The 24,622-nt window shown below is 51.9% G+C and overlaps 1 protein-coding gene across 5 annotated transcripts in view; it reads left to right on the top strand.

The window, feature by feature from the left end:
* Nrg2 (neuregulin 2) overlaps positions 1-24,622 on the top strand; it is a 227,654-nt gene that overhangs the window by 170,018 nt on the left and 33,014 nt on the right. For all 5 annotated transcript variants that reach the window (XM_045132857.1, XM_045132858.1, XM_045132856.1 and 2 more), the window contains exon 2: positions 19,580-19,751. In XM_045132857.1, coding sequence (XP_044988792.1) covers positions 19,580-19,751 — 172 coding nt within the window. The remainder of the gene's footprint in view (positions 1-19,579; positions 19,752-24,622) is intronic.

Below are 24,622 nucleotides of genomic sequence, written 5' to 3' on the forward strand. Positions count from 1 at the left end.
CTGGACCCTGACGACATCAACTTGAGACCCCAGGGGAACCAAAGATCAGACCTCTGGGTGGACATCACAGATATATCTCCTTTTGTGCTCCCTTGCTCCCCCACCCCAAGTTTGGCCTCCAGTTCTGACCAAGCCCTCAGAGCAGCCCGGGAGCCCCATAATCCCTGGCCTTGGCCCAGAGTCCTAGCCTGCCTCAGTATAACGACCCTGTCCAGAGAGGCCTTGGGACTCTGCTAAGGAGGCAGAGGACTGACGGGGTTGATCTTTGACTGGGATTCTAGTAGGGATGGCTGTAAGGGGACACCTCAGGCAGAGCTGAGCAGGCAAACCGCAGGCTCAGGCTTTCTGGGAGCCAGGAGACCAGAGCCTTTGCTGTGTAACCCTTTCAGCACCACACCCAGACAGGAGGCAGCAGTCTTGGTGTCCTTGCCTACAGCTCTCACCCTGCGCTTTGTGTGATAAGTGTGTAGGACAGAGGGCGGTGCAGTCGCCTGAATTCAACTCACAGGCCTCCCAGAGAGGAGCCAGCTGGAGCTAGGAGCTTGCTTGAGCTGGGGCTTGCAGTCTGTGCGTGTGGGAGGGGGCTCCAAGCCACCTGGAGAACCCGGGCTCCCTCTGGCAGGCTGCAGCCCACCCTGGCTGGGAGGGGCCCCACCTCCTGCCATGCACCAGTAGGGGTGCATTAAAGGTATGCCTCAGATGGTGCTCTCCCGTGATGTTGAGGCCAGTTCCTCGGAGGATGAGGATACCCAAGCCAACTGTCAGGCAAGACCATGGAGGCTAACTCCAGGAGGCAAGGCTACCTCCTAGGCGCTGGGCCGGCCAGTGGACCTTCTTTTGGTCCCTTCTTGAGCCCTTGTCTCGCTGCCTCCCCACCCCCACGCTGTCCTTAGCCTGGCCCTCGCTGGGGGAACTTTTCTCTCCCACCCCGCTCCCCGCATCCCCAATCATGCTCAGGCCCCCGGCTCAGCTCGAGGCCCCTCTCTGGCGAGGAGGTCTGAGGTGCTTTGGGGCGCCCATCCTGCCTGCTTCGGTGGGCCCAGGGAAGGGGCGCAGGGTTCGCAGCCCCCCCCCCAATACGGCCTGAGCCCGCGGGAGGGGGGGCGGCGGGCGCGGGAGGGGAAGAGTTAAGGCCCGCCGCTCCCCTCCCCCGGAGGGTGTGACCGCCTATAAGAAAGGCGCCGCGCTCGGGCACTGGGGCTGCAGGCGGCGGGGGCGCAGCGCGGCAGCCGAGCCGAGGCCGTCCCACCGCCCGGGACCCCGGGCAGCAGCATGTCGGAGCCCAGGAGGAAGGGCCGCGGCCGCGGCAAGAAGCACCGAGAAGGGAGGAAGCGGGAGCGGGAGCCCGACCCCGGGGAGAAAGGTAGGGCACCTCGGCGCGCCCAGAAACCCCGTTTCGCTGGGAGAAACCTGCCGCCCGCTCACCCGCCCCGGGCGCCGCGCGGGTGAGTCCGGGGCTCGGCGAGCCGCGCCGGGGTGACAGCGCCCCGGGTGCGTGCCTGCGAGCGGGTCGGCGGGCGAGGGACTGGCCGCGCGCCGGGAGCCCGGCGGTGGCAGCACGCCCCTCTCTCTCTCCCTCCCTCTCTCTCTCTCTCTCTCTCTCTCTCTCTCTCTCTCTCTCTCTCTCCCTCCCTCTCTCATCCCCCCACCCCCGGGGCGTCGCGTCCCCGCCGTGGGGCCGGCGCTAGCGCTGCTGCAAGCACCGGCTCGGTGCGCGCGGCGGGGGGCACGGACGGACCGCGGGCTGGCACACGCGGGGGGCCTGGCCTGCCGCACCGGGCTCGGGGAGCTGTCACTGCCTTCGCTCCTGCCCGCGCGGCTCTCCGGCTGCCCCCACCCCTGTGCCACACCTCCACGCGTCCTGCTCCGCCATTGGAGCGTGGGCAGCACGCCCGCCACCTCTGCAGACAGAGGGGATGCCCTGCCCGGCGCGAGAACCCCAGCCAGTGGCGTGTCGCCCGCTCATGTGGGACACTTGTGTCCGTCGGAGGGGAATCTGGCATGGGGCGGTTGTTCCGCTCTGGTCTTCAAGAGTGACACCCCTGCGCCCTTGGATTTTACCCCGCTTCGAGTTGAGCAGAGCCACCACTGACACCCACGTTGGTGCTGGCCCTGGGCAGCTCCAGGTGAAGGAGTGCGCCTGTCGTGGGCTTCTCAAGCCATGCCTAGGAAATGCACACCCTGTGCGTGGAATCGGGCTCCCCTGGAAGCTCTTCTTTGTCATTCTTCAGGCAAGCCTTTCGATAATGTCTGCTTGGTACCAGCCAGCAGGCTAGGCATGTTCAAAATGCTTCACCTCCATTGACTTCTTATAGCAACTCTGGGGACCCAATCCCCATTTTACAGAGGGAGTAACAGAGGTTTGCTGAAGGCAAAAGTCATAAAGTGCTTTCCAGAAGTGAGACTTTGGGTTTTGCGTAGCATCCTCTGGACAGCTATGCCCATCTTGTTCATTCCCTCTCCACAGCCCCCCTTGGAGTTCACACCAAACTGCAACATAAAAAAGCTTCAAGAAAAGTAGCTTCACCTGAAGTTAGGACACTTCCGCTGTGGTTGACAGATAACCAGATCTCTTTCCTTCCCCCCCCCCCCCAATTTCTGTGTAATGAGCAGGGAAGCAAGGCTCTGCTGTCTTTATTGGGAATAACGTCGAAATCCAGTGTTCAGTGGAGGCAGCTAAGGACATTTAAAAAGCCATGCTGCCTCCTTTCCCATTTCACGGGCCAGGTGTTTGAGTTTTCAGTTGGTTGGCTGTGCACGGGATATGGATTAGCTCCTGCTGGGTGCCTATAGCATGGGGCTGGCCCCTGAGAGAATGCAAGCTTCCTCCTGTGGAATAAAAAAAAAAAGCCAGGCGTGGCAGCGCATGCCTTTAATCTCAGAACTGGGGAGGCAGAGGTAGGAGGGTCCCTGTGAGTTCGAGGTCACCCTGAGTCTATGTAGTGAATTCCAGGCTAGCCTGGGCTAGAGTGAGACCCTACCTCAAAAAAAAAAAAAACATGGATTTCACTCAGTGAACTGTCCAGGATATTCATCTCTCCTCCCTCCTGCCACATACACATTCTGTTGCCTTGGGCACAGAGGTAAGGACACTCTTGATGTGAATGTAGGAAGTGAGCTGGTAGCAGGCCAATTGGTAGGCTTTAGCTGCTAGGCATCACCAGTGCCTTGGGAAGGGTCATGCCTGCTACCAAAGGTGGAGTGCTCACTGGACCACAGGGTTGTGAAGGGGAGATTTCACAGGCCTTAGCAGTTATCTTTTCCAACATGGTCCTTCTTAATGTCTCGCTATAATCATTTTATTTATTTATTTGGTTTTTCAAGGTAGGGTTTCACTCTAGCATAGACTGATCTGGAATTTACTATGTAGTCTCAGGTTGGCCTTGAACTCACAGTGAGCTTCCTACCTCTGCCTCCCAAGTGCTGGGATTAAAGGTGTGCACTACTACACCTGGCTTCACTGTGAATTTTGCTCTAGTTTTTCAGTATCTCTTCTTGCTTTATTTCCCAGTTGCCAGCCAGCTCTTCAGAATGCCTTCTTTTAGGAAGCTGTCTGATGAGCAGATCCCAAGCAGACCTGAGCTAGAGGAATTTGGGGCCCTTGGAACATTTTAGAATATGGAGGGCATGGGAAGGGTTATGCTCCAAAATATGATATCAAGAGAAAGTACTATGGCAATGAAAACCAACAGTCTTAAATCCCTGGTGTGTAAGTAGGGGAGTGTGACTGAAACCCATTAGAATAATAAGGTGACAGTGACATACAGAGCTGAAGGCCTCCTCTCTCTACTCCCCTCCAGGCCAGCCTGAGGCAGCCAAAGATTAGAAATGCAGACATGGAAAGTGAGCAGATAGTCACTAGAACCTCCAGCTTAGATTTGAGGAGGGAAATAAAGAGGAAAGAGAATGCAGTATTAATTAGTTGGCTCCCCCTAGTCCTTGACCACACACCCAGTGGCATCCTCAGTCCTTCTTAGCAAAGAGCAGAAGGTGCTTCCCCCTCCAAGCAATGTGGGGAAATAGGCCTTTCCCCTGCCTCAGTATGGAAGGGCTGGGTGGGGCAGAGCTGCAGGTGTGAGCTCTGCTCCATGACTCATGGAGAGTTTGTGGGGCTGATCCTGGTATCCCTACTGGAGCTACCACTGTCCCCCATATTCCTTTACCCTAAGATATAGCCTTACCAACCTTGGCAGCACGGTTGGGGTGTTGGGTTGTAAGTCCGCTGTGGTGCAGTAGGATGCCATATCTGAGAATCAGGCACCGAAAACCCACCCTTGATGTGTCTTTGTGTGGTATGGGCATGGCCTCCCTCTCTACACTTCTGATCCTGCTCTCTACTGCCAGCTCTCACCTTCTGCATGGATGGTCAGAGCCTCGGCCTTCAGGTCCGGCATCCCTAAAACTCCTGATGGAGGAGAGCTGTGAGATGGGGAGGGGGAAGGAGGAGTTGGCCACTAGGAAATGATGGCCCTGTGCTATTAAAAAAAAAAAGATCTGGGGGGCTGGAGAGATAGCTTAGTGGTTAAGCACTTGCCTGTGAAGCCTAAGGACCCCGGTTCGAGGCTCAGTTCCCCAGGACCCACGTTAGTCAGATGCACAAGGGGGTGCACGTGTCTGGAGTTTATTTGCAGTGGCTGGAGGCCCTAGTGCACCCATTCTCTCTATATATCTGCCTCTTCCTCTCTCTATCTGTCACTCTCAAATAAATAAATAAATTTTAAAAATAAAATAAAATAAAAAATAAAACTGATTTTGGAGGATCAGCTTAGAAATTTCTGGCCTTTTCCATGTGACCTTTAAAAGACCAGTCAGTTCATGTCTACCCTGAGAGTAGATAGTGAGTTCCAGGTCAGCCTGAGCTAGAGTGAGACCCTACCTGGAAAACAAAGAAAGGAAGGAAGGAAGGAAGGAAGGAAGGAAGGAAGGAAGGAAGGAAGGAAGGAAGGAAGGGGGGAAGGAAGGGGGGAAAGACCAGTCAGGTTGGATGGAAATATTCTTATTGCTGAAGCTTCCTCAGGGAACTGGGGATCCATATTTTCCAGTGGAGGACATGAGCAAAGATTGGGATTTTACCAGATGTCCTGGAATGTGAAGGTAGCTGGGCATTCTTTTAAAAACAGTTTTGTTAATCTTTTTTAAGTAGAAACTTTTTATGAGGACATGTGTTGGTACCATCATTCCACTGAGGGCCCTCTCCAGTGGGGTTGCTCATGTTCACTGTGGGGTTGTGGGTTATGAGTTGTGAGAGCAGCAGTCATTAGGAGGGGCAGTGCCTCTGGGTGTTCCCTCCCACCCTATGACTCTTCCACTCTTTCTGCCTCTCTTCGGCAAAATTCCCTGAGCCTCGGTGGGGGTGTTTTGAGTGTACTTTAGTGTTGTGCTCTCAGCAGCTTCTGGAGTTCTGCGTTGAGACAGTTCGGGTCTCCTCAGTGGCAGCGTGCCTGCCACCATCACCCAGGAACAGGTGGTCAGGCTCACTGCAAAGCATTCTTAAGGTGGGCTGTCATTACAGCTCATTTGAATTCCCTAGACACAAAGAAATCTTGGCAACATCTTTGTTTTCCCCACCTCACCCCTTCTGCCTGTGGCAAAGTGAATGACCAGACTTCTAAAATCAATTCCCGGCTGGAGAGATGGCTTAGCGGTTAAGCGCTTGCCTGTGAAGCCAAAGGACCCTGGTTCAAGGCTCGGTTTCCCAGGACCCATGTTAGCCAGATGCACAAGGGGATGCACGTGTCGTTTGCAGTGGCTAGATGCCCTGACGCACCCATTCTCTCTCTCTCTCTTTGCCTCTTTCTCTGTCACTTTCAAATAAATAAATAAAAATAAACAAAAAAATTTTTAAAAATTAATAAAATCAATTCCCATCTTCCACATCCGAGGTGAATTTGTTTGAGTGCATGCATTTGGACCACATCTGGGGGCTGGCACACTCCCCCAGCTGTCCTTGGCCCCTGGCTGACCTTGCTGAGCTTGGCCACTCTGGGGTGCAGCCTGCACCTCAGGCTCTGCTCTGTCTGCCTGGCTCCCTGAAACCTCAAGGTTCACAGGGAACAATAACAACAAGCAGGGAGTGACTTTGTACTTCCCAGTGGCCTTTCATCCTGAGAACTCAAAGCAGTTTACAGATCAGGACTCATCGCTCCTCAGCCCAGGTCCCAGCCTCAGCCGGGGTGAAGAGGGGACAGAGAGCCTAGTCCTTCCAGATCTGCACAGCAATGGGCAGGAGCAGGGTGGTGAGTCACCTGCATGGGAGAATGGTGTGGCCAATAGGTCTGGGATAGAAGTAAAACTGGACTGTGGGCTTGGGCTTCCAAATGGGTGGGGGGGGGGTAGTCTTCTTTAAAGCACTATGAGCTGGGTCCTCCTTTCCCCGGGGAGAGCTGGGCCCTCTCGAGTGGGCTCTGGTAGTCACTGAAGCAGCCGCAGTGGGGTGGAGGCAGAGTCCCTTGGATTCAGAGATGGGTGGGAAGCCCAGAGATATTCCTGTCACCGGTCTCTGCTTCCACACCTAATCAGGTAGTCCCAAGCTGAGAGCATTGGTAGAGTGAGAAATAGAATTAGAAGGGCTAGCCAGGCACCCTCAGGCCTAGCTCTGGCCTCAAAGTTGGCCTTACTAGCCCTTCTCTACCCCCTGGCCATCAGGCTGACCTGAGGGACAGTTGGTACAGGAAAGAAGAACCATTGATTTTTAAAGCTCTGGCAAAGCACTGCCGAAACTTGAAACCTGGGCTCCATTTAAGCCATGTTCTCGTCTTATTTTCCCACTAGTTCTGAACTTGTACATCTTTCATCACTCAGCAGGAAGCATGTGGCAGCCTTCCTTCCCAGCCCTCCAGCCTCACCCTCCATTCACCAGGGCTCCCAAACCCCACCACATGGTAGCCGCACAAACTGCGTGTGCTTTCGTTCGCTTTTGTGTTTCCATTCTCTGAGTGTTAACTGAGCTTCTACCATGCAAGCCCACCACAGGGCCTGCCCTCAGCAAGCGCAGAGGAGCAGATCTTTCACGGCCCCCTAGGACGGGAACTGAGTGTGAAGCTGTGAGCATGCAGCGTGTGGTGAGTGAGCGTCTGGGAGGGAGTAGGGAGGACTTCACAGAAGAAGTGACATCTCAGCCAGAATGGGGACTATGGAGAATTCACCAGGTACCTACCAGGCCTTGCAAGAAGTGGAATCATGCCCGTGCCCGGCATGTGTGGGAGGCACAGGAAGCAGCTCTCAGTAACTGAGTACTTCCCACCTGCCAGTGCTGAGCCCAAAAAGCGTAACTATTATTTTATTAATAAAAGTGAAACTGAGGCAGGGACATTAATGGCTTGCCTGATATCAGCCATGAATTGGTGGCAGTATGGGAGCTGGAGCTGAAGCCTGCCCCTGTCTGGTCTCTGCCAGCCACATCCTTCTGGCCTCGGGCTTTTCCACATTCTGACATGCCAGCTATAGACAGAGGAGCCTGCTGACCACCTGTTGGAGCAGGCCCTCTCCATCAGATCTGCGAGGCAGATATTTGCTTCCTAGACTCTGGGGCGGATGCAAAGATAAGGCACAAAGGGGTTCCGAGATGAGCAGGTCAGGTCCTTGCTCTCACTGGGAGCTTGTGGCATAGCTGTGCCTGTCACATATGAACAGGAGTCATGGACACTATCACAGGAGGGCAACCTGAGGCCCCTTCCCTGTTCCTGGGAAGATGGAAGTTATTATGGTCAAGTGGCCTGGCTACAACCCACCCGGGGATGTGGAGTCCAGCCACATCCAGCACCATACTGAGGGTTTCCTGGTCTTGGAAGTCCTTTGTGAAAAACAGGAATGTTTAAATTAGTAAGAACCTGACAAACCCTAAGCTGGGAGCTGGTGGGGCCCTACCCTTGACTTATTGGGTCAGAAGCTGTGGAGAGAGTCTAGCAGGGTACAGCTTAGCCAGTGCTCCCAGTGGTTTGGGATTCACACTCCAGTGTGAGAATGACAGTTTGAGCTGTGGGGCCCACCACGCAGAGCAGAAGCCCCACAGGGCCCATCAACTGTGCAGGCACTTCTCATCTGGTTCCAGCATGATGCTCTATGCCTGTGCTTGAGGCTCACACGCTGACCAGAACCCTGTCACTGGGGAATGGGCTTCCTACTCTGCAGGACATGAGAGACTGGGAAATGCCTCATTCCAGGGCCATGGCTCATCTTGGCAAATACAGAAGGGACAAAGGAGAGACTTCTACCTGGAGCTTCTGAGGAGGTTTTCAGGAGGAGGAGATGGGTTGAGGCGAACTTGGAGAAATGGAAAGGGCTGGAGAAAAGTGACTGGACACAGACTGACGCAACTGCTTGGGCAAAGCATGTGGACTGACAGGCTGGGAGTGGTGGGAAGTAAAGTACAGTGCCAAGCTGTGCTGGCAACACTATTTGCAGGACAGCGGGACCACCCAGCAGGAAGGGAGGTCTTCTGGATGTGGAGCTGAGAAGTTTCATCTTCTGGATGGAGTGAAGGGTTCGCAGCAGGAGCGACATGGGCAGAGCTTCCCTGAGGCACTCTTGGCCCCACACCCTGCACCCCGTGTGTGGAAGGATGGTCTAGGCCAGGGCGCTTAGGAGCCCCTTTGGTTGTTCCAACTGCTCAGTCAGATGTGTATGGTAACAAATGCCTGGGGTACCATGGCTGTGTCTCAGGATCTAGCTCAAGCTGGAGTCTTCTGGTTTGAGTGCAGTTGAGCAAATCTGGCTCTGAGTTCATACTTAATTTCTATTATTTTCTCTTTTTAGAATTTTGTGTGTGTGTTTTGTGTGTGCATGTGGCATATGTGTGCATGTAATGTGTATGTATATGCATGTGGGTACACATGTGGAGGCTGTACATGCATATGTGTGTGCATGTGTATGGAGGCCAGAGGTCGATGTCAGATGTCTTTCTCAATTGCTCTCCGTTTTTCCTCTAGTTTAACCTAGAGCTCACCACTCCAGCGAGCCCAGGGATTCCCTGTCTCGGTGGCCCTGTTCTGAGATTGCAGGCACATGTACCACCAAGCCTGACACTTTATGTGGGCTCTGGGGATCTGAACTCAGGTCCTGATGCTTGTACAGCAAGTGCTTTTACTCCCTACATCATCTCCCTAGCCCACTGTCCCTAGCCACTTCACTGTCAAGATAGGGAAACTGAGGCCTAGAGAAGGAGTTCACATACCAACAAGGCAGAGGCTTAGCTAAAGGCAGGCCTCCAAGACACCTCTCTCCCTCCCCCACCCCCCTCTGCCACTGCAGCCTCTCTGCCTCGGCCTGTTGGGTTGGATGGAATTTCTCTCAGTTCCTTGAGGGCACTGTGATCTCCCTCCTTCCTGTTCTGTGAACCTGCTGTTCCCTTAGCCTGGCACACACTCTCCCTTTTCTTGGCCAACTCCTGCTCATCCCTCAAGCCCTGAATAGACTTTGCTTCCCCATAGGGCACTTTCTGGCTCCCAGAGTGAGGAGGAAGTATGAGTGGACTCCCTGTGTGCAGCGGTACCCAGTGCTACTGTGAGTACCAAGCACCACTATGTGACCATTACCATGCTCAGCAGCAAGGCCACATACACTGGGCCCTTAGCATCTAAATGTACTGTGTGTTTATCCACACTCGAGCAAAGGAGTGAATGAGGACTACTTCCTCTCTACATGCAGAGATCTAGCAGGCCCCTTCCCCATCTTGAAGGAGGACAGTCCCCTCGAAAGAGACCGCTGTGGCTAAGCTTCCTGCTCAGGCAGGACCATGGGCATTAATATGCCAGCAAGAGTAATGTATCTATAAGGCCCCTCATTTCAGCATGTATTCTGCTATTGTGGGCCACAGGCCTGTTTGGGCTGGGGCATGAGCTGGGGAGGAGTGTTGGGTGGGAAAGGGCTCTTGAATTAACCATCAGGGATACCACCCTGCCCTGGGTACTTGCAGCAGTCTCTGTCTGAGACACTCTGGACACCCATCAGTTCCAGTTCATCCTCACACCACTGATTCATTTGTTTAGCCCATGATCAGTGAGCACAGACTTGACCAGACACCTGGAACAGCCCAGTACCCCAGGAACATCCCAGTATCCCAATGCATCTCCTCCCCAGCCCCCACAGTCTTGAAGAATAAGAACCCAGAGTGCTCTGTGCTAAGACCGGGAGGGGGCAGATAAAAGTCACAGGGAGTGTGAGTGGGGCAGAGACTGCTTCTGACTGGGAGGGTTGGCAAAGGTGGTGGCATCTGAGATCTTGAGGGATTAAGGTAAGAAGAGCTGCCAGTTGTTAAGCGATCTCTCCGTTCCAGGCTCTGTGCTAAGTTCCTGACACACATTATCTCCATAGTCTTGGGAGGCAGGTGGGATGGTCCCTGTCACTCAGATGAGCAAATAGAGGCTCAGAGAGGTTAAGTAACTTCACAAGTTACACAAGACACTGGTCCAAGCCAGCATGCACACTGAGGTCTATCTGGCCCCAGCCTGTATAGTCACTCCCTCAGTTCTTCCTATGTGAGGAATGGCATTTCGAGAAAGCCAGAGCAGAGTGCATAGAGGCAGGACAGAATAGACATGTTTGGGGAACAAACAACTTGGTTTTCCTAGGATGTGTGAGTCCTGGTAGAGACAGGGTGCTTGGGGAGATGACCACAGAATGACCAGCAAGCATTTGCTGAGGGGCCCAGCTAAGCAGCCAAGGAAGGCTACATGCAGCCACTCTACACAGCAGAGAGGGAGCGTGGATGGCACCTGGATGGCAGTAACTCATGTAGAAGTCAATGTGCCACACTTACCCTGGTGGGGGCCCTGGGCTGGGAGAACAGTGTGGCCTGAGTCAGAGCTTGGCAGATGACAGAGGGCAAAAAAGGCTTGATGGAAGTTGAATGAACTCAACCTTTAGATAGTCAAGAGAAACACAGGTTGCCACAGATGCCAAGTAACTAAGAGGACACTTGGGAAAGGAGAGGAGACAGAGATGTGGGGTCTCCACCCCAGGTCTGAGGTAATAACTAAACATCCAAGGAGAGAGACATGTGCTCTGTGGTGGTGTCCTTCCTGCCCTTCACCCTCACTGGTTTGGACCATATCACAGCTCTCCAGCCCTCTGGAGCACCTACAGCCAGGGCTGTCACTCCACGTGGGTAGGTGGCTTTGGAGGGACAGAGACTAATGAACACATGGCTGTAGCTTCCCATATCAGACCTGCTAAGACGTTTCCCCAAAGCCCAGCATTGCTTCAAAGCCTTGTGTTTTTATCTTTAAAATTAAAATAGAAGATAAAGTTCTTGGCATTCTATTCCATCAAATGTCTGTTTCAACACAAAGGTGCTGCTTTTGCTTAGTAATGAGACTGGCCGAGGCTCCAGACGGTCCTGTGGCTTCCAAGCTTGTATCCCAGTTGAGAAGCCAGGCTGTGTAGGTGGACAAAGTGCCCCTCCTCTGTATTCCCCAAGTCTCAGAGCTTCTGAAACAACTTTCCTTGGCCAGGCTGAGGAGGCAGAAGAGCAGACCCAACGCAGAGAGGTTAGCCACTCTGAAATCCCAGCTCAGTCGGCGCTCTCTGCATTGCTCCCGCTAGCTAACATGCACAGGCTGTCTCCTCACGGGCTTCTTCTGAGCCAGGGTCTGCAACCTTGGCCCAAGTCCAGTTGGTCATCCCAGTGGGAAATTTGAACAGGACTTGGGCAGATGGTAACAGCATTCCAGGGCTATCATTTAGGCTACATCCACAGCCTTGGCCCCTAGACACTGAAGAGGTGGGAAGGTCAGAAACTTTTCTCACCCCATGAAGAGCTTCCTCTCCCCCTCCCCCCATTTGCCTGAATGAGGATGAGACCACTAAAGCCCAGAGTGGTCAGACTTCTGAAAAACTGGGAGACTGGGACAAAATCTAGATGCCCTCTTTGTCACCTTGCTATCTGTGACAACCATGTATCTCTCTTGACCTCATAATCGTCCAGATGAAGTGTCATATGCACCACTGTCTGTCACTGGGCTGTCACCCCATGTCTCGCCTGTACAGCATTAAGGGTCTGAGGCCATGCCCTATGCTCTGAGCACCTGGAGACTGAGGTCTGTACCACTGGTGCCCTGCTCTGGGACCAGCACCTTCTCCCCAGAAACTGACTTCCCCCAGGCTGCTAGCTCAACTACTCACAGACCAGTGGGTCAGCCTGAGCTGAGGGCCCCTGCAATATGGACCTGTCCACCACCACCCACACACACACACACGATTAGGCATCTCTGTTCCTGGCTTTGGCCGAGTCCTGAGGAGGCCACTGTTTCTCTCAGGATGCTTGGGTCCTAGCATGCATGCTGGTGGTGAGCTGGGGTTGCACTCAAATTGCTGGGTACCCAGAGGTGGTGCTTCTGTCTGGGCAGGTACAGCTCTAAGGCACACACTGCCATTGGCTTTGGTGTGGTCAAGTCTCGCCTGCTCCCCCTCCCTTCTCCTCTCCTCTCCTGCCCTGGTGGTCAGCTCTGCTGTCTTCTCCAGCTGCATCCCCGGCAGCCCTGGCCCTCTGCCCGGTCTTGTAGCCAAGTTGCCAGGCATGGGCTGGCTTTCACTGGTGCAGGGAAAGTAGCTCTCTTGGTCTTTCACTCCTCCCAGCCTCCATGGAAGTTGAGCCCACCCTGAGGACAGAGGCCATGCTGTCTGGTTCTGTACCTTTCCCACGTGTATGGTAGGTGCCAGCGCACAGCAGGCCTGTTGGACACAGATGGTTGTGAGATAGGTATAAGAGGAAAGCAAAACAAGCCCCGGTACCAGACCATATGACCCAGAGAAAGCTAAAAGCCCAGCCAGGCACACACTCCTTTTGCAAAGCCTGTCATATGAGTATCAAATGGCCCTTCTGCCAACCAATGGGAGGACATCTATACCCATTTCACAGAGCAGGCCCGCTGAGCCCACTTAAGCCAGCTGTGTTTTCAGTTTAGTGGGTTTTTTTCCTTTCTTATTTGAACTTGGAGTCTGTAATTAGCCTCCAATAGGTTGCAGTCACTTTGTAGGTGGGAAAGGGGCAGGGGGGTGTGGAGGCACACTGCCTGACAGCAGCGGGCTGCAGTGGAAGACTTTGATGCTAGGAAGGCTGGCCGCATTGTCTCCAGGTGTTACCTGCAAAGGGGACTCTTAGTCATGAGGTGGGAATCATTAACCCTTTAAAGAGCCCGCTGCCCCTGCCCCTGGTTTACTGGGAGGGAGGCGAGGCCAGGTCTGGGCTGCCTTGCTATGGCCTGGGCGTCTGCCTTGCTCTCAGATCTAGGCAGGCTCCGCACCCACCGCCCACTGCCGAGAGGAATGAGGTCAAGCAGCTGGCACAGCAGCACCTCCTGGCCTCGGGGCTGGGACGTGGGGAAGGAGCCGCGCCGGTTGTTGTTCTGGGCTGCTGTCTTTAATGAGGTGCTTTCTGGGGATGGCCTGTCACACATGCAGACAGGACAGATGCTCTGGTTTGGCGCTAGGTGGCAGGAAGCAGAAGCCACCAGATGCCCCATGGACCAACTCCTAGCAGCATGAGATGTGTCCTGAGGGTTTATGGAACACGTCATCAAGGGAAACGTTTCTGGTGGAGACCTTGAGAGACCTTCCTTTTGTCCTTACAAAACTGCCAGAGGCCATCGCCCCACACTCCCTGTCCTCACCAGAAGGTCCTGATCCTGCTGCTTACGTGAACATTGCTTGAGAGGAAGAGAGCTGAGCTTCTCCCCAGCCCTAGGAGTGGGGGAGCTCAGTAAATATCTTGGTCTGAGGAGAAGACAGTAGGAGAAGGGAATACTCCAGTATCCAAAATTCTGCCTGGGGCCATCACCTTTCCATCTGTCCCATCAGTGTCACTGGTGGTCAGGGGCCAGGAGTGGGCACTGCTCTCCCCTTTCTTGTGCACATAGAGTTTCCTCTTGTCTTTACCTAATGCCCATCATTCTTCCACTCTCCTGTGCACTGGACCTTTTCAAGGGGCAACACACACACACACACACACACACACACACACACACACGTCCCTGGGGCTGCTGGTTCTCCATTAGTCACAACGCTGAACTGGTGAAGTTCACTGCACTATTGTTAATATTGATAGAACACTGGAGACAACCTAACAAATCCATGGGAACAAGGGAATATTAGGCAGCCATCAGAGTGATTTGCAGTGGTAGATCTGGAGAAATGTTTTTCCAATGTGTTGGCTGTAAAAGGATCGAAAGCATTTTAGAGAGAAATGTTTTGGATGAGATATTTGAAAATATGAACAGTGGTTTTCTCTCTGGTGGTAATTGAATTGATTTAAATGTGTTTTTCTTTTGCCTTATTTGTATTGTGTAATTTTTCTGCAGCAAAAAATAATATTTCTTATGTAACAAAGCAATGACAGAGGGAGACAAGCTAATCTCTGGGGGGGTAGGCTAAGTCTGAGACCAAGGCAGAGACTGAGCATGTAGTGGGCACTAAGAAAGGACCATCAGCAGAGTGGAGGGTGAGTGTCAGCCCCTTAGCTGGCTCTGGCTGTGGCTCTTGCCCTGACAGACCTCTATCCATCACAGGAGCTGCTTCCTCTGCTTAGTTCAGCTCTGACCCAAAGACACTCTTTACACCGGGTGTGATGGTACACATGCCCATGGCATCTGGGCTCTGGGCCGTAAAAGACACCCAACCCAGAGGGGCTACTACAGCTGTGGGTTAGAACTTGCCTGGTCATGTCTGAAGCTCCACGAGAGCTGACCCCAGGTGCCCGCGATCTGGTCTGTGAGGAGCTCAGATCCTTGTCCCCAGTGACACCAGGGGCTGATACTGGCTTCAGTGCCTGGAAGCCATGAGAGAAAAGATGTCTGCTCAGGTTAAGAAGAGCTTAAAATGCAGACAGTGCCAAGCATGGTGGCACATGCCTTTAATCCCAGCATTCAGGAGGCAGAGGTAGGAGGATCATTGTGAGTTCATGACCAGCCTAAGACTATGTAGTGAATTCCAGGTCAGCCTGGGCTAGAAAAGCAAGACCCTACCTTAAAAAAATAAAAATAAAAAAGGCAGAGAGTAAGGCCAATATTCCCCAGTTTGTAAGCTTCTAATACTTTCCTGTTATACCTACAGAACAAATCCAGGGCCATCTTAGGAAGGTCACCCCAATCCTTGCCACAGAAAGTTTGGCAAAGCTTTGGGTCCATAGGGGGCAGAAGTCCTGAGACATTGTTCCAAGGACCATCTGAACTGTGCTCTTTCTTTCCTGGCTCCTGAGCTGTCATCATTGTCCTCCACCAAGGAATTTTCCTGATGTAAAATGCAAAATGCAGCCTACAGGTCTGTCAGGCCTTGGCCTTCAGGTGATTCTTGTGAACACCTTCTAAGGGCTAGAAAGGAAAATTCTTTATAAGAATATAACATGGTTCTGATGTGTATTTATCCTTATTTTGTCACCATATAGACAAATGCTACCCACTGGAAAAATAATCCAACCCACATATGTAATTTAAAGGTTTTTAGCAGGCACATAAAAAGTTAAAATATATGTAAGACAAATGCAGAGTTCTCATTCAGACTGGTGCAGCCCCCAGCACCTGGAGCCTGCCTGTCTCTCCTAACTCCTCTCATCTACCCTGTCCCCACTGCTGCCAGCTCACATGGGCCTCTTTAGGATCATGAACTCACAAGCTCATTCCCACCTTAGGGCTTTATCCCACTGACCATTACTGCCTCATCTTTCCTGATGATTGCTTGCTGACAGAAGTCAGACTCCCTAAAAACATGGCTCCTGTCTGTGTAGTTCACTCCTATATACTCGGCACTGATCAGTGCCTGGCATGTAGTAGTTTGAATGCATTCATTCATTCATTGGAAAGGACTTAAATGAATGAATGAATTGTAAGGGAACTAGATGGGATTGTTCTGAAGTGAGTGAACTGTCAAGAAGTGGCTAACAAATGGGGCTAGGGAACAGTAAAGTGCTTGATGTCACATGAGGACAGTATAAACCCCCCAGTACCCACACAAATGCCAAGTACTAGAGTGGCCCTCTTGTCATCCCAGTGCTTGGGAGGAAGAAACCAGGGCTCCTCAGGGCAAGCTGGATAGGTAGACTAGCTGAATCAGCAAGCTCCGGTTCAAGGGAAGACCCTGACTCAGTACAGTAAAGAAGACACACTCGGGTCTCCAAACACAGGTGCATGCTCACACACACGCGCGCACACACATGCAAGCACACATCATACACACATACACAAATCATGTACACACGTACACATGCACACATCACACACACATGCATACATCACACTACAAGCACACATCACACACATTACACACATCACACACATGTACACACAAGCACATATCACACAAAAGCACACATCACATACATGCACACAAGCACACACAGAAGCACACATCACACACGTATGCACCTATCACATATATGTACACCAGCAAACATCACTCACACACACATATCACACACATGCACACAAGCATGCATCACTCACACACACACATTACACACATGCACACAAACAAACATTACTCACACACACACATCACACACATGCACACAAGCAAACATCACTCACACACACATATCACACACATGCACACAAGCAAACATCACTCACACAAGCACACATCAGACACATTACACACACACATCACACACACACACACACAAGCACATCACACACAAGCACACATCACACACTAGCAAGGAACATGGGTCCCCAGTAAATGGAGTGGGATCCTTGTGATCCTGTGTTTTCATGGGGACACAGATTGACTTTGGAACCCTCTGAGGGTCATGGCTGTCAACTGCCTTTATGAGATACACCCCCAGCTCAAGCACCATCATATGAAGCAGAGGCCACCATCTCACTGTACCAGCTTTGGCCAGGACTCAAATCAGGCAGCAAGGTCACAGAGGGATTACCAGTCCCTTCCCTATTCCTCCCCCAGCTTGCTGGGATGAGGTCGTGGGTTTCACAAGAAGGCAACGGGGCAAGGTAGAGGCCACCAGCAGACTAAAGATCACAGATACCAACCAAGCCTAGAGCAAAGCCAAGTGTACAGATGTGTTCACGTGTACCAGTCACTGGGATTCATAGTGATGACATGTCCACTCACCTGTACATGTGCTACATTTCCAAAACATAGAGGCAAGAAGCCTGAGGAGCCTGTGAAACTCACACAGCCTGGATAGCTCTCAAGGACTTCCTTCATAATGCTCAGGCTGCACCCAGATCCCTACCCAAGTCTTAAAGCTTGCAGGTCATTCCCGTTAGCTTTCAAGGTTGAGAATTGCAAGGCATGATGGGGACTCCAGAGTAGATGAAGGTGGGTGGAATATGGAGGAAGGATGCTGGGGCAGGACTCCGATCCCACTTAGAATAATTTCAGCAGACTGGAGTGTTGATGCACACACACACACACACACACACACACACACACACACACACACAAACTCTGGGTACAAAAGGGAAGAGAAAGGAAGAGGAAGAAATGGAGGGCCAACATTTTTAAATGTGAGAAGCAGATAACTGAGGGAAAGACATTGTAGCAAATGGTTAACAGCCTTAGTAATTTTAGAGTTCTTACAAATCAATAAGATGAGGCCTCAATAGAAAAACAGGCTACAGACATGAACAGGCAATTCCAAAAGAAGAAATACAATGGGCCAATACACTTATGAGAAATGTTCAGACTCACCAGTAATCAAATAAATGCAAATTACAACAAAGAGACGTTATCGTTTGCCTAGCTAATTGGCAGAGATTAAAGACATGATAATACCTCCCAACAGTGAGAGTGTGGAAAAACACGGGCTCTGTCATTCACTGGGGGAGTGCGGACTGGTGCAGCCTTCCCAGAGGGCAATCTGGCAGAACAAAGTAACTGTCACAGGAATCATTGTCGAGGAAGATCACATACCCTTTGACGCAGCAACTCCACTTTTAGGAATATTGCCTTAGGAAATAATTGTGGATAATAATAATAACAACAACCAACCTTTATTAAATGCCCTCTGTGTGCCAGGCTCTGCGTGCATTATCTCATATAATCCTTACAGCCATCCCACGAGGCAGGAGCTGTTATTTATCACCTGTGTTTTACAGATGAGGAAAGTGAGGTACAAAAGAATGAAGCCCACCTGAGGACACAGCTAAAAAATAGCAGCAAAATGTAGATTGGAATATAGGCAGTTGGTGTCCACTGGAAATGAAGAATGAGGAAATGAAGCCACAGGGATGAGTTGCTTAAGATCGGGGCATGCTGAGTGCCTGACAATAGCAATCAGTTACATAAATTATGATACACCCACACAGGAGTATTATGAAAGTGTGAAAAGTGATTCCATGGAAAAATATGTGTGTGAATGCCAGGGGGAGGGGAGGCTGTATATGCATAAAAGATCTCTGCAAGGGATATCAAAGAAACTGATAAAATTAGTTCCCTCCTAGAAAGGCAATAGAGTGGCTGTTCTCATCAGCTACAGGGAGGCTTGTGGTCTAAAACATGTGCTTTTCTTACTTCTTAAGTTTTGAATATATTATGTGTTAAAATACATTCCTATAAATGTATGCATGTTTAAGTTATGTTATAGAAATTTCATTTCCCTGAAATAAGTTTCCAAGAAAAAAAGTTCCAGAGGCTGGGGAGGTGGCCCAGCAGATAAAAAGGCTTGCTGTGCAAGCATGAGGATCTGAGTTTGATCCCCAGCACCCACATAAAAAGCTGGGCATGGCTGGGCATGGCGGCCCATACCTTTAATCCCAGCATGTGAGAGGCAGAGACTTGTCAGTTCAAGGCCAGCCTGGGACTACAGAGTGTGTGCCAGGTCAGCCTGGGCTGGAGTAAGACCCTATAAAAAAAAATAAAAAATAAAAAAGCTAGGCATGACTGCACATGCCTGTAACCCCTGTGTTGAGGGAGGCAGAGACAGGAGGGTTCCTGGGGCTCACTGGTCAACTAGTCTAACAGGAAACACGGAGCTCCAGGTTCGGGGAGGGGCTCTGGCCTCAGGGAAACAAGGTGGAAGAGCTATACAAGAGGACACCAGTGTCTTTCTGTGGCTTCTGCATGTGTGTGCATGGGGCACTCACATCTACACACATGTGCATATGTCACACACACACACACAGGCCACATAAACTACACATGTATACCCCTCCCCAGGTCTCCGTGAGTCATGCTGGTTATAGCTCCCCTGCAAGCCACTTTCCTGGGACTGGTAGTCAAATCTTGTCTTCCTATGTCTTCTAGGCCCAGCACAGGCCTGGAAGGTGGGGGGGACAGGGAGGGCATGTCGAAACAGGAGGACCAGTCATGGTCTGGGTTTGAACCTCTCTTCCATCACTGACCCATCTGAGTTTCAGTTCCCTATTTGTAGATGTACTTAAACACAGCAGTTTCACAAGCCCCTCGTACCATGCCAGTGACAAGGAGACTCCCTAAGTAGCAGAACATTGTTCTCAGTGCAGACGCTGAACGCTGCTTGAGTTGAAGTAAAGGTACCAGGAGGGGTGGGGTCCCGGCTTGCCCACTCCTCCCAGTTCTAGTTCCAGCCCCAGGACAGTGGCCTTTACTGCTCTTGCCTGACGCTGTCCCCACCAACCTCACACTCACCTGCCTGCCTTGTACTCCACAGCTGCCCGGCCCAAGCTGAAGAAGATGAAGAGTCAGACGGGACAAGTGGGTGAGAAACAATCCCTGAAGTGCGAGGCAGCAGCTGGGAACCCCCAGCCTTCCTACCGCTGGTTCAAGGATGGCAAGGAACTCAACCGTAGCCGGGACATTCGCATCAAGTATGGCAATGGCAGGTGAGCAGCTCTGCCCTGTCCTCCACCCCTCTAGCCGACTACAAGGAATGGGCCTGAACTATGTCCCCAGACCCATCATGAGACCAGCCTACACTCCTTCCACGGGCCCCTTTCTCCTCGCTGTTGGCACCCCTGGAGCAGGATGGCCCTGGGATTAAAGAATTAATCAATTCATGTTTGGAAGGTTGGAGGCCACTTGACTGTCAAGGTCAGCTTTACCAGTGGAAGTCCTTCCTTGTCCTTAAAACTTCTCAAAAGACCTAGTATGATACCTTAAAAAAAAAAAATCTGGCAATTTTGGGTATAAAAACCCAGCCTTCAGAAAGCATCTGAGAAGTCATATAAGATGGATGGCTGGTCTCCCACGTCGGCAAGCTGCCACTTGTCAGAGAGCTTGGTAACAGGAAAGGCGACACAGACTTAATCAGTGTCAGGGAAGTCTATCTTTGACACTTCCCCTATAGCATGAGAATTGTCTTTAATCTAGAATGAGCATTTCAGGAGATTGACCAACAGGATGGGCATGATGGCCTCTCCTTTGTCCACTGTGGGTTGGTCAGGCAGATGGCTTGAGGTACCAGGGAAGCAAGGAGCCTAAGAGAAGCCCCCACCTGACCTTGCTGTGTCAACCCTGGGGAGCAGGTAAACAGCACTCTCTGAAAGAGCAGCCTCCTAACCTTTTCTGGAGAGACTTGCTACCACTCCCTTTGAGGCTGCCATTTTTCTCCTATCCCCCCCACAAAATGCAAATGAAGATAACTTTAGAGCTTGTCAGCCTGCCCCACAGCAGAAAATGACAGACAAAAAGTCCGTGGTCTCTGGCTCTGATTCTCCTTCAGGACTTGAGGCAAAGACAGAACTGGTCACTCTAGAAAGTGGCCCATGCAGAACACAAAGTCACTGGAGAAGAGTTTGGTTTAAATGAAAAGTTTGTGGCTGTAAGAAGGCCGCTTTCTAAGGAAAATGTGACACCTTGCAGGGAGCAGGGGTGGGGGTGGTATTCCTGTGTGTCTGCACTGTATGGCATGGGCAGAGAGTCAAGCGCCCATTAATGCACCCCTACTCCTCCACTGCCCTGCCAAGACTGGTTCTAGGCTAGAGAGAAGAGTGGAGAGGCTTCTTGGAGCTGGAGCGAGTGAGAGGCCCATCCTCCTCCTCTTGGGTGCTCTCCCTTAATTCCCTGGGGCTGCAAACTCAGAAGGAGGTGTTTGCCCAGACCCTCCACACTGCTACCAAGCACGGTGCCCTCCCGTCCAGCCCCTACCCAGCCTGGCCAGCTGAGCAGACACCACACTGCTCCTTGCTTCCCTGCACACCCACACATCTACCCTAGATCTGCGCTACCACCAGCTCCTTCCCTGCTCTGTTAAACTTCCACATCTTCTTCCCAACAAATATTTCTGTCACTTCTCTTTAGAAATGCTTTCCCTTGTCTCTGTCTTTTCATCTCCTCCAATTCTTCCCCTATATGCCTTCTTTCTTCCAGCACCACTTGGAGTCACTGAGGGAGTCACTTTGGCAACCTATGCTACATGCCCTCATTCTCCGTGCACACTGTACTACCTCCATCTGCCTATTCACCTCATCAACAGCCCTTCTATGGCTGTGGCCCTAGGGATCTGTCCCTCCATCTCACCGAGATCCTCAAAGGCTAGCTCCTCCCCCTCGTCCTCCTTCCTCCCCTTAGGCCTGGCAGCTGAGCTCCACATTTGGTGTGGAAGTAACAAGAATTTCACCAGGCTGCTGCTCCTCTCATGGCTGTGAGGTCTCCTTGAGAAACCCCCGTGACCTCTGGGCTCCCTGGACCCAGAGTTCTCAGCAGCCCTTGGCACAGGGCCACCTGCTTCCTTGTGTGTGTGTGTGCCCACTGACCCTCCTTGAGTCCGACCAGTTTTCCAGACACTGTTGAGACTGGGCTTTCCCACACTTTGGGCTTCCCTCCGCTCCTCCCTTCCTTTCCACCCTTGCCAACGGCTTCGCATCTGAGTGTCCCAGGTCTCCATCTCTAGACCTGATGGCCGTTTTCCCTGATCCCACCCCATGCTACCAGCTGAGCCTAGACACCACCCCTGAAGCCTGAAGCCTGGCAGGCATTTCTAATTCAGAAGGCCCCCAGCTTGCCTCTCCACCTCACTCTCCCTAGCCGCGTGCCCCCTCCTGTTCTCACAAGCTGTCACACCCAGCCTCCCTGCCCCTTGCCATCCCTGCAGGTAGGCACCACCTCCCTGCCCTGAACATGTCTTATCTGTCCTCCCCACCTCCAGCATCCTTCCACTGTCCCACTCTTGGTCACCTTTCTGAGCTTCAGGCTCCTTTGTGAACTCATTGCTCTATCTAACATGCATGTGTGGCATATTAACAATGTGCAGGCACTCAACCCTGCTAGAAGCTTAGGCTACATTGATGGCCAAACAGCTGTGGACCGTGACTTCATGAGGCTCTAGGCCAGCTTCCAGCATAGAATCTGGCAAAAGCCCCCTACACTTTCTTCTGAAAAAAAAAAAAAAAGGGCTCCATACACCCAGTTTTGCTAATCCTTCTAGAGGTCCACAGACCTTCAGTTTGCTGCTTCCCACCAGTGTTTACAAAGGATGCTCTTTTCTAACGTGACCATACACCAATCATCCATTCCTTACTTGGCAGCTGTGGAAAACCTGCTGTATGCCAACTTCGGCCTTGGGATTTTCTTTTTCTTTCTTTCTTTTTAAACTATTTCTTTCATTATTTATTTATTTATTTGAGAGAGAGAGAAAGAGGGAGAGAGAGAGGAAGAGAGAATGGACATGTCAGGGCTCCAGCCACTGCAAACGAACTCCAGATACATGCGCCCCCTTGTGCAACTGGCTTACGTGAGTCCTGGGGAATCAAACTGGGATCCTTTGGCTTTGCAGCCATCTCTTCAGCCCCAGCCTTGGATTTTTCCAACCCTTCCTGGCCTGTTGTAACCACCACCCTGCTGTTCCCTGACCCCACTACAAGCTGACTCCTGGGCTTTCATTTATTTTATTTTTTATTGTATTTTTTTTATTTATTTTATTTAAGAGAGGGAAAGAGGCAGGTGGAGAGAGATGGGCATGCCAGGGCCTCCAGCCACTGCAAATGAACTCTAGGCACATGTGCCATGTGCATCTGCCTTACATGAGTACTAGGGAATTGAACCTGGGTCCTAAGGCTTTGCAGGCAAGCACCTTAACCACTAAGCCATTCTCCAGCCCTTGACTTTCCTTTCATGACCCTACACTGGGAAGATTTCCCTCTTGTCCCTGGCAAAGACCTCCAAAGCCCAGCTTAAGTGTCATGACTCAGGGGTATCTTACTCAGCCCTCCAGGCAGCTCTTGTCTCCTCCAGTGGTACCTTAGACATGGCTTCATCTCATGGTTGGGAGATCTGTCACTCCATCTAACAGGAGAGCCTCAAAAGCTAGTCCTTCCCCTTCATCCTCCTTTCTCCCTGATAGGCCTGGCAGCTGAGATCCTTATTCAGTGTGGAACTGACAAGACTCTCCCAAGCCTAGTCCTCCTCTCACGGGTGTGAGTCCTCCCTGTGGCTTGACAAGAGGCCCCTTGGATAATTCAATCATCTAAACCACTTCCTAGTTAATCCTTGGTCTCATGTGACAGATGGCTGACTCAGTCCAGGAACATGGCCTGACCAGGAGTTCTCCTGGGTGGCGGACCACTGAGTCTGAAGTGTGTCCAAGTCCCTGCACCCGTGCTTTATTCTGAAATGTCCTTGTCCCACCTGTCCTGCCTCTGGGATCCCAGCAGTGAGTTGACAGCAGTAAAGGGATAGGCTGTGATGGGGAGTGTCTGATTCTCTGTGACCAAAGTCCTCTCAAATGCCTCACAAAAGCTGCCATCTTGCCAGGCGTGGTGACGCACACCTTTGATCCCAGCACTCAGGAGGCAGAGGAAGGAGGAGCACTATGAGTCTGAGGCCAGCCTAGGACTACATAGTGAGTTCCAGGACAATGTGGGCTAGAGCAAGACCCTACAATGAAAATCAAAAAAATAAAATAAAAAAGCTGCCACCTCTACACACTACCAACTCCCCAACTGTGCATACCTTGCTGGCACAGAGGCCATCACCAGGCACGGAGCTAGGACTATGTTTACTTGCAAACCTTTTCCTGTCCTCCCTGCCTGCACTCCTTGCACGCTCCGTGCCCAGGATGTACTTGGTCTTGGAATTTCTGATAACTGGCAGAAACCCCTCTTTCCAGTGGGGCCTGACTGTCTCTGTACTCGCCAAACTGCAGTGTCACCCAGGCCTTCCTAAGCCAGGAGAAAACTTGACCCCCAAGCCTTGGGCACAGGCCCTCCCCTGCAGAACCGCATGTTCCCTTATGTATGAAGGGCAGGTTGGTACAGGCCCCTCAGGCAGACAGGGGAGGTAGGCGCTGAGGAAAGCGTGTGGTTGCCCGGATCCTGTTGCTGCCAGTAGAGAACTGGCCAGGGAGGGTGGGATGGTACCCTTCTCAGGGGCAGACCTGGGTCAGCACAGTAATGGGGCACCCAGAGTATAGCATCCTGCCTGCCAGGAAGGCAGAAGAAAAGTCCCAAATCCCAGAGTCTCTGGCTAGAACTAAGTGTAAGGAGAATATAGCCCCAGCAATCTCAGGGCCTGAAAGATCAGCAGGACCCCCTCTTTGGCTGCACCCCTACAACTCTCCACCCTGATATCCCTAGTACCCCAGTGAGCTGAGATGTCTGTACCTGCCACACACACCTCTTTCTTGTTTCTTCAAGAAGAGGATCCCCTTGCAGAAACCTGTACCTCTTGACCCAGGTCTGGGGCGTCTTCACATAGCAGCGGTTCCTAAAGTTGCCGGGAGCCTCCCCCACCCTGTCTTGCTATGAATGATGTCATA

This window comes from Jaculus jaculus, chromosome 13 (assembly GCF_020740685.1).
Source record: "Jaculus jaculus isolate mJacJac1 chromosome 13, mJacJac1.mat.Y.cur, whole genome shotgun sequence".
In the NCBI taxonomy this organism is placed as follows: domain Eukaryota; kingdom Metazoa; phylum Chordata; class Mammalia; order Rodentia; family Dipodidae; genus Jaculus; species Jaculus jaculus.